Source organism: Vipera berus, assembly GCF_964194415.1.
Source record: "Vipera berus genome assembly, chromosome: 6".
Classification (NCBI taxonomy): domain Eukaryota; kingdom Metazoa; phylum Chordata; class Lepidosauria; order Squamata; family Viperidae; genus Vipera; species Vipera berus.
In genome coordinates, this window is record NC_138208.1 from 12,258,902 (window position 1) to 12,269,171 (window position 10,270).

The following is a 10,270-nucleotide window of genomic DNA, read 5'->3' on the forward strand; positions in this document are numbered from 1 at the left end:
ATTATGTGGTATAGCATAGACCAGGGGTCAACGGCTCTGGAACCACATGTGGCTCTTTCATACCTCTGCTGTGGCTCTCTGTCACTCAAAATATGTGTCACAACTGACAATATGCGACACCCACCAGCACGAGATTTATTGTGCTTTTCAACCCCTGGTAGGCCAACCATGGATAAATCCAAGAAAATAAAAGTTTCAGAAGAAAACAGAACGTTTAATGCTATGTGGACAGATTCATTTGCTTTCACTACTAATTGAATTTAATTAAGTTCGGCTTTTTATTTCATAAATGTGAGGAGGATTCAAATAGACATTGAGTATTTTATTTGAATTTTTTATTTTATTTTAATCCCATTTATATCCCACCCTTCTCCGAAGACTCAGGGCGGCTTACAATTTAAGCACAAACCAATGTGCTTAGCAATAGAAAATAACCTTTAACCCAGCGTCTTTTTTTTTGGAGTTCAAAATGTTTTTGTTGCATGCAGAAATAAAAATTTGTTTTGTCAGTAGCAGTTCATTGATTTCATAAATGCAACACACTATAGTTTTTTTTATAGATAGCATAAATGTAAAAAATGATATATGCGGTGTTATCTTCATTTTAGATGTCAGAAGGGTTTTGTGGCTCCAGTGTTTTATTTTTTGTGGGAAATGGGTCCAAATGGCTCTTTGAGTATTTAAGGATGCTGACCCCTGGCATAGACCTTACTTTGCACTACATTCATTTTTTTTCAATAAGCAGCCAAGGCTCTGTTTTGAGGCCTCTCAGACGAGCCTTTTTGAATCTCAGCTTTCTGTAATATACATATCTATAAACCTTGTTTTGCACACCAAAGCAAATTCCCAAGACCCCCATGCCTTAGCAGTAATTCTTCAAACCACAACTAAATTAATAGAATCCTGGAATAATCTCCAGAGCAAGGAGTTAACCATTAAGAGTTAAATATTTAAAAGCCATTTTGTATTTGTGTATCTTTTGTGTCAGATCAATCTCATTCTAAGTATTGCTACTTTCTGTGTTATAAGATGATTTTGAATCTTAAGAGAAAATATATATATATATATATATATATATATATATATATATATATATATATATATATATATATATATATATATATATATATATATAAAAGGTAAAATTTCCCCCGCACGTGCGTGCTAGTCGTTTCCGACTCTAGGGGCCGGTGCTCATCTCCATTTCAAAGCCGAAGAGCCAGCGCTTGTCCAAGGACGTCTCCATGGTCATGTGGCCGGCATGACTAGACGCCAAAGGCGCACAGAACGCTGTTCTCTTCCCACCGTAGTGGTCCCTATTTTTCTACTTGCATTTTTACGTGCTTTCGAACTGCTAGGTGGGCAGAAACTGGGACAAGTAACGAGTAATTGATTTCTTTAATGAGCGATTCTGCACTGGATGCCAGGATCCTTAAAATATTGCCTTATAAAGCTCTTTAGATAACATAATGAAAATTTTGTTGGATTACAGTATTTAGCAGATGAACAAAACTATATTTCTATTTCTGTGTCTTTAAGAAATAGGAATCACTTTGATAAAACAATATCTGTCCATATAAATAGATTAATATCTGAAAACATTTGAAAATCTAAAAACTAGATTTATATGTTTTGAAGTTTTCAAACTTTTTCAGGCTGCAGAACATTTTTATGTTTTGCTTTTTAAAAAAACTCTTGGAAACCCTGATCAAGACATAAAGATGTACCAGTAAAAAAACTGGCTGCATATAAAAAAAAACTTTTTCCTGCCCTTATCTCTTAAGGAACCTCTGGTAGGGTAGTTTGCAGTTTGAAAAATCCTGGTTATTGTCAGGTGCAAAGAATTTGAACCATTTGTGTAGGTTGCAGCAGAAACCATTTACTGAAGCTATACATAAGAGTCTGGTCAATTAAATTGGTGCTACATAAGAATCAATGGAATTCAAGGGGACTAGACATGGATTTCTTGTGGCAATGCAAAGACTAAACTGAAGATGTATTTTACTCTGCTCCCCAGCTCCGCCTGCTCTTCTCCTACAGTTAGTTTATTTATCTCTTTTATCTCACTACTGGAATTGTCCAATGAGCAATTAATGTACTAAATTAGGGCAGAAAGTGCTGAAGTTCTAGAACGCCATGTTAAGATAAATTCTGGTAGTTGAAACTATTTTGAGATTGTTATCTTCTTTGGGGTTGTCTTAGAGTAATTGAATGTTACCTGGAAAACTTTGTCACAATTGATTTCAAGTTTCAGAAATACCAATGACACATTTTATTTGCTTTTCTCTTTTGCTGGCAGAGAGTTAGCAACATTACAAAAGGAAGCAGGAGCTATTGAGACCTCTCTGGAACAGAAGAAATTAGAGAAGCATAATAGGCTTCTTGATTGTAAGCTGCAAGATCTAGGAGTAAACCTTCTTTTGGGATCTCTGGATGACATTAGTGAAATTGAGGTACGGTAGCTGCCTCCTTTGTGGCAGAATCTTAAGGAAATTTTAGATGTTGAGAATCTGTTCATAATTGTGTGAGCCAATAACAGCTACGTCAAAACTAGATTTTTTTTTTCCAAGAGCTAAAAAGTGAATATTGATCTGGCAAATGTAAGAATTAAAGATACCAGAACTGAGGAAGCTTCTTGGTTGAGAAGCAAAACGTCTTCAAGGAAAAAACAAAGCCCAGTTGCCTTTTGAAAAAGCACCTTTGGGGTGAGAATTAAAGATGGCTCATTCTGCATAATTTTTTTTCTGTTCAAGTTAAAATAAAAACACGTAATAAAAGACATTTTAATCCCTCAAATGTTGGCTGGGTTTGGAGAAGTGAAGTAGTGTGGCTCTTTTCTTTATTTTAACTCTTGCATATGAATACTAACTTAGCTATTTGTGACAGCTGGAACCGGACACTGAAAGCACAGAAGTCACTGCAGACATCTATGAAAGAGAAGAGGCACTTCAGATAGACTACAGCAGTATTAGAGAACAGTTAAAGGTAATATAATGTATATTCTTTGCCTATAGGATATTGCTTATTTCTCTAAGCAATTTACAACTGTATGATTTGCTTAATGACCATGTGATTTGGACTTACAACTACATGATTCGCTTAATAAACACTGTAACAAACAGTTGTAAAATCAGTTCCGATCCTATAGCGCAGTGATGGCGATCCTTTTACAGACCAGTGCCCAAACTGCAACCCAAAACCCACTTATGTATCGTTGGGTGCCAGGTGGGCGTGGCCCATTGGGTGGGCGTGGCTGCGGTGGTAATGGCAGACTGGATGGGACTAGAAAGTTTGATCAATCAATCCCAACTTTGTGATATCTTTTTTTCCCATGAGAAGTTGAAATTGATTGATTGATTGAACCTTTTTTTTTTTTGCACATGACGGAGGCCTAAAGCGAAAAGGTTTAATAAAACCCAGCTGAAGGCCTAGGACTGGGGCGACGGTGTGCGTGCCCACAGAGAGGGCTCTGTGTACCACCTGTGGCACACATGCCATAGGTTCGCCACCATGGCTATAGAATGTCATGACTTATGACTGAAATTCCGGTCCAGTTGCAAACATAGATTTTGTACTACTACCTGTAATATATAAAAACCATTTTGTGTTCAACTTAATAATAATAATAATAATAATAATAATAATAATAATAAAGTTGGAAGGGAACTTGGACATCATCTAGTCCAACCCCTTGCTCAGGCAGGAAACCCAATACAAGGGTAAAAATGTGCAGCATATTGCTGCGATTTCCTACGTGGCCCATAATGTCTAAAAAAAAATCAACTGAAATGATGCGGGAAGTGGTATTTCAGTCAAGTATACTGTGATTTTTATTTAGGACTTCATAAAGAAATCTTAAAAGTGCCTTTCAGTCAATAAGTTTAAGTGCTCCTGTAGGTTACACTACTTCAGTTTTTTAAAGCAGGTGCTTTAACTCAATCATAAGTTTCATATCTGGTTTGATTCAGATTCTAAAAGTTGAATCTTACTTTACCTACCGGTAGTTAAAATTGGGTAGTTTCAGCATCATGCCTATACAAGATTATTGTGAGAAGTTTTATTTCTCCAGTGAACAGTGAGTATAACAGAAGTGTTTGCAAAGTGTGGTCCTAAAAGAAAAAATCAACATGGCCATCATAACAATAAATTGAATCTCAGCCTACTTTTTAGTGTATCGCACATAAAAAGTAGGCCAAATTTCTATTGCACCATTGTAGAAATCCCTGGGGTATAATAGGTAAACAAATAATACAAGATATGACTTTCAAAAGGCCCATTTCAAAAGTCATGCTATACTTGTATTCTTTTCTATTTTTAAAATTCTACATTATTTTATCATATTAATTAATGCTGTAGCTACCCACAGATCTACTCTACTTAACTCTTGAGACTTCCAATCAGTCCTTAATGGTTCAGAAATATTTCTTGGTTGTTATCATCACTAATCGTTTCATTTTATAATTAGGAATTGCAGTCTGACAAAGAGATTGAGACTCACTTAGAACAACTTCAGCAAGAAGTGGCATGCAAAGAAAATGTTTTGTTAAAAACAACAGCACCAAATCTCAAAGCACTGGAGAAGCTTCATATTGTTACAGACAGATTTCAAGAATCTGTCAATGGTAATTAATGCTAAACACTTCCTCATTAATTATTTGTGGGAATGGAGGCACTTTTCTAGCACTTCACTTTGTTTATCTCTAATTTGGACTTTTGCCAGTGGATCAGATTTGGGCTCCAGTTCAGTTTAACTTTGTACATATACATGTAGGTTTATAAATATAGATCAGCATATTGTACTTTACACCTAAACCTTTGTACATTTGAAGATTTCAGATGCTTCAGAAAGATCAAGAGAAGCAGCACGGTAAACTAGTGCTGGCATGTGCAGTAAGACACAAATGTGTATGCTGTTTTGTTATTTCCAACTGTTCACAGCTGTATTGTAATACTGCTAAAAAGAAGAGAATAGTTACCATAAATAATATATTCTTTTCCGAGTGATGATTATTTTGAAGCAAAAAAGGACAAAAAAGAAAAATCAGGACCAAATATTGCCACTTGAGGCTTATTTTTTTATTCTTTTGCTCCATTAAAATAATATTGCCTATAAAATGAAATGGAATGTATGTTTAAATTTTAGAGTACCCTGTGACACATATTTCTGATAATAGTTATTTTTGTGTTTGCTGATAACTTAAGGTCAGGTAATATATTTAATAATATGAATTCTAATGTTTAACCGCTGCATTTTATTTCATTTAATCTTCCATAGTGTTTGAAGTCCATAGGAAGGAAGCCAGATTATGTAAGCAAGAATTTGAAAAAGTGAAAAAAAAGAGATACAATAGGTTCAGCCAGTGTTTTGAGCATGTGTCAGTCGCTATTGATCAGATCTACAAGAAACTTAGTAGAAACAACAGTGCTCAGGTTAATATTTCATTAATATTGATTAATTAAAACCAGAAATTTGACAACAGATACATCATACATTACTATTAAGAACCTAATATTACTTTACGTATACTGTTTCCATGCTGGGCAGTAAATATGAAACTTGCTAAAGTGAGACATAAACAATAAAATGTAATTATAGAATGAAACACCCAGTACAGGTTAAACAGTTACATAAAACAACGAGAGGTCTTAAAACTTTAAAACATCCCTAAGAGGTCTTTAATATCTGGAAAAATAAATAAGAAGAGGTCTCATGGCCCCGGTAAAAAAAAGATCAGGTAAGGTTGAAGATGGAAGGCATTGCACCACAGAGGGGTGTTACACAAAGAGGATTTTCCTCTTGGCAGGAGCACTTTGAAGGGCCACATCTGGCCGTAGTAAGGTCTGGAGTGATGTATTTGGGAGGAGGCGAACATAATTAATCAGGAACATGATTATTCCAGAATGTAGTTTTAAAACTACATGCAGGTGTTGCGATCTTTAAGTAAGCATATTGTCTAGTGCAGATTGAATCCCTTTTCATCATATCTCACTTAAGCTTCAGGGCTCTTGCCATTCTGACACCAAACAACCTTTGTGAATTTATATGGAGAGATAAAATTAGATGTCCTCAGAATTCAGGTGGCACCAAATTCCAGACACCAAACTTCAGATATCTCCTGGTGGAATTGTCTGTGTATTAAATAACCTAGAGCAGTGATGGCGAACCTTTTAGAGACCAAGTGCCCAAACTGCAACCCCAAACCCACTTACGTATCATTAGGTGCCAGGTGGGCGTGACCCATTGGGTGGGCGTGGCTGCGGTAACAGCCAACTGGGTGGAACTAAAAACTTCAATCAATTCTAACTTTGCGAGATCTTTTTTTCCCCGCGAGAAGTTGAAATTGATTGATTGAACGAACCTTTTTTTTTTTTTTTGCACACGGCAGTGGAGGCCTAAAGCGAAAAGGTTTTATAAAACCCAGCTGAACACCTAGGACTGGGGTGACAGCGCATGTGCTCACAGCTTGTGTGCTCACTTGTGGCACATGTGGCATAGGTTCGCATCCATGGGCCTAGAGAACACTATATCCCCTGAGGAACTCAAGACAACAATAACACTGAAGTAGCAGCCCAATTACCTTTGGAAACACTCATCATAAAACTGAGCTTAATGTCCTCTACTTCTGTACTGAATGAGAAAATGTGTCTTGTAGGCCTTTCTTAGTCCGGAGAATCCCGAAGAACCTTACTTGGGAGGTATCGGCTATAACTGTGTAGCTCCTGGGAAACGATTTATGCCAATGGACAACCTCTCAGGTGGAGAAAAGTCTGTTGCAGCTCTGGCTCTTGTGTTTGCGATTCACAGGTAACAAGCTGGGCCTTGCTACTTTTTCTGGAAAAGGAAGGTAATGTGAGAGGTATTTTTTCCACAAAATTGCTCAGATCGATCATGCCTTCGATCAGAGCTTCAAACTCCGTAGAAGGCAGCGATGCTCACTTCAAGGGTTTCTAGCAGAATGAAGCATTTCTTTGGGAGCGTATTTTATTTCACTGGCAAGAGTGAGCAGCTTTGGATAAACTTAAGACAAAATAAAATCTCCCCCCCCCCAAATAATTCAGATTTCTTTTCTGGGGGAGTGGGTAACAAGACCCTTTTCTGAGGGTGAAATTTATGCCATATATCTTTCAAATTAAACTTTTGTGTATAACCCTAGATTAGCTTCTGAATTTGATTATATTTTTAGGAGGAATGTTTCTATTGATATTTGGATACATCAGTAGATTGATGTCATTACTTAGAATTAAAGATCATATGCTAATCTATAATATTTTGCAAAAATATCTTATGAAATAATCAGGGTTGTTTTTAATCTCATAAAAATCATCAAGAAATAAGTCAGAGTCATATAAGAATAATAATATGTCCATAGGATCAGTATATTTTTGATGTTGAATATATTCTTGATCAATATTCTGCTCTCTTACCCTCTTTCCTAACTAACAATATAACTCCAGCTGTGTTAATACTATTACCAGTGATATGTGAAGTACCTGATTAATTTCAGATGATTTCCTCATTTCTGAGATAAGACTCTTGTAAAAATATAAAATATAAAATCAGCTTACCTATTTATTAAATATCTTTCTATTATTTTAAATACCTTTAAGGATATTTCATATACTTTTAACATTTGAACACAGTATTTCTTTGTTTTTTATAGAATTTATTTGCTGCCCATCTGTTAGCAAATGATTCCGGGTGGCTTCTAGCACTGAAACATTAACATCATCACAGATAAAGGTCTTTAAAAGAATAAAAATAGAAATTGTAATATCAGAGATCAGGAAAGATCTGAAACTTACCTTTTTAAAATTTCAGTGAAGAGATTTCACATGCCTTTCCCAAACCATATCACAAATTGTCGTCCTGATAAATATGACAATAATTGGAGGAGCACTCAGTGTTCAAACTGCTTCTAACTCTATATACATCATTGATTTCCAAATCCAGTTCAGAGAACAATGACTACCTCTTGAAAACATTTTCCCCCAAACTCAGGCAAAAATAAGCCTTCAATATCTGTTGGTAGACTACATATTTTTAAGTATTTGTGAGTCAGCTCCCCATGTACTGTAAACAAGGCTTCGTGGTACAAAGTAGGTTCTTGTTTTTGAAATTATAAAGGTGGCCGCTTTCAGCCTGCAATTCATGAGAATTGACCTCTCGCTAATATTTAATAAATCATTTAATTGTGTTTTCTTTGTTCTTTCAGTTTTAGGCCTGCTCCCTTTTTTGTTTTAGATGAGGTTGATGCAGCTCTAGATAACACAAACATCGGAAAAGTAAGTCTTCCATTTCTCTGTTTATTGTATTTACATCCAACTTTTATTTGTATAACCCAAGGCAGGGTATATGATGATCTCACCTCCTGTTTTGCCTATTACAACAACTCTGTGAGGTGGGTTGGGATGAGAGAGAGGGATTGGTCCAAAGTTACCCAGCTTGCTTTCATGCCTAAAGCAGGATTAGAACTGTCTTCTAGCCTGCCTATCTTCCTTACTCTCTACAAGGTATCGACAAAGAAACATTGGCAGATAACATTTATTGTGTTGAGTTATCCAGTGTGGAATTGTCTGCAGTAAGCTGGCCATGGCAAGATGGCCGCAGCAAGGTGGCCGTGGCCACATGGCCACTACGAATTGTCCCATTCCTCTCAGGACTGTCTTCCTCCAGTAACTTATAGCACATGGGCCCTGAATGGCCTCCATCTTTAGAGGCTTGGAATCATGCCTTCTCAATTCTAAACACACAGCCACACACGCCGTTCCTCTCCCGTCTGAGGAGGAATTAGTTTATTTTGGATAGAGCTCCCAATATAATGTTATTCTGTGTAGTCTTGTTTTCAAATTTATTTATTTTTAATGTCAATTATTTATTGGAAGTTATACAGCACTCAGAGTTGCCTTATAAAGATATAAGTTTTAATAACTCAGAAATAAGTGTTATTTTTATCGTGGTGCATTCTTCTTTTTTCTGAATGTGTAACACATTTAAACCACAAATATAGTAAATAAAGTTTAAATATATAGTCTATTTTGATTTTTTTCCCCGGCAGCTTATTTACCAATTTATAAAATAAGTTTCCTTCCGAATCATATTACATTTCATATAACTCTAGCAATTTTCATAGCCATCCCTTTTTTTTCCTCCAAAAAGGTATCCAGCTTTATTAGGCAGCAATCAGAAGAAAGCTTTCAGATTATAGTTATTTCTTTGAAGGAGGAATTCTATTCTAAAGCAGATATTTTAATTGGAGTCTGCCCTAAAGTAAGTAATGCCTTTCCCCGATTTATTTCAGAGATGAAAAAGAAACCCAGCTCCTATTAAATGAAATTTTAATGATTTTGAAAACCATCCCTATATCACAATAAGATGATCTGTGCTCAATCTCTCTTCCATTTTCAGCAAGATGACTTTATGTTTAGTCAGATACTGATCCTGGATCTTACTCGATATCCAGACTATGAGGAGAATGAAAGACAGAAAAGGAAGAAGAGCTCTCTGCTTTAATGCCTGTTGGTTTTACTAAGTTACAGCTCTAGATAAGGTTATATGATCCCTGTTGCATTGGTTAAATGTAGTTACAAAATCACTTACTTTAGTTGAAAACCACATCACGAAATATTTCATGTAGAACTGATTAACATTCTGCAGTATATTATCCAAGTATACTTTTTTTGGATGAACATTGATTGTTCATATCTGCAATGCCCGAGACCCAAATTAGAAATTCAAAAGAGAAAAATAGTGTACACATTGTAATAAAAATAGAAAAGGGGGTTTGAAAAAACAACTTTGTTGTTTTTCTTGTAGCTTTAGCATTAACCTGAAAGATCCCACATACATATTCCAAACAGCAACAGATATAAAACTATCAAAGAGACTAAAGCAGTAGGATTCAGATTTAAGTACTGTATAGGGAAGGGCAGTATAGAAAGCTATAAAGCTTTTGTTGCTTTTGTGTATTAGTTCTGTCTTTTAGCCATGCATTTTTTTTTATTTGATGAGGGCTTTGGGGTGGTATTAGAAATATCTTCATGTCTGCCTATCATTCTGGTCACTTTAGGATGGTTCTTCAAACTTGGCCCTTTTATGACTTGTGGACTTCAACTCCCAGAATTCCTCAGCCAGCATGCCTGGCTGAGGAATTCTGGGAGTTGAAGTCCACAAGTCATAAAAGGGCCAAGTTTGGAGACCCCTGCTATAGGACTAACTGCCGATTTGGGGGCATTTCAAGTGAATGCTAATCTAGTTTCAGATGAACATCTG

At 35.9% G+C, this 10,270-nt stretch overlaps 1 protein-coding gene across 1 annotated transcript in view; it reads left to right on the plus strand.

The window, feature by feature from the left end:
- SMC1B (structural maintenance of chromosomes 1B) overlaps window positions 1-9,511 on the plus strand; it is a gene marked incomplete at both ends in the record, with an annotated part of 31,844 nt that extends 22,333 nt beyond the window's left edge. The window contains 8 exons of the mRNA XM_081331000.1: window positions 2,300-2,453; window positions 2,887-2,985; window positions 4,466-4,622; window positions 5,276-5,430; window positions 6,654-6,805; window positions 8,214-8,283; window positions 9,158-9,268; window positions 9,407-9,511. Of these exons, the coding sequence (XP_081187126.1) occupies window positions 2,300-2,453; window positions 2,887-2,985; window positions 4,466-4,622; window positions 5,276-5,430; window positions 6,654-6,805; window positions 8,214-8,283; window positions 9,158-9,268; window positions 9,407-9,511 (1,003 nt within the window). The remainder of the gene's footprint in view (window positions 1-2,299; window positions 2,454-2,886; window positions 2,986-4,465; window positions 4,623-5,275; window positions 5,431-6,653; window positions 6,806-8,213; window positions 8,284-9,157; window positions 9,269-9,406) is intronic.
- Between the last annotated feature and the right edge of the window lie 759 nt (window positions 9,512-10,270).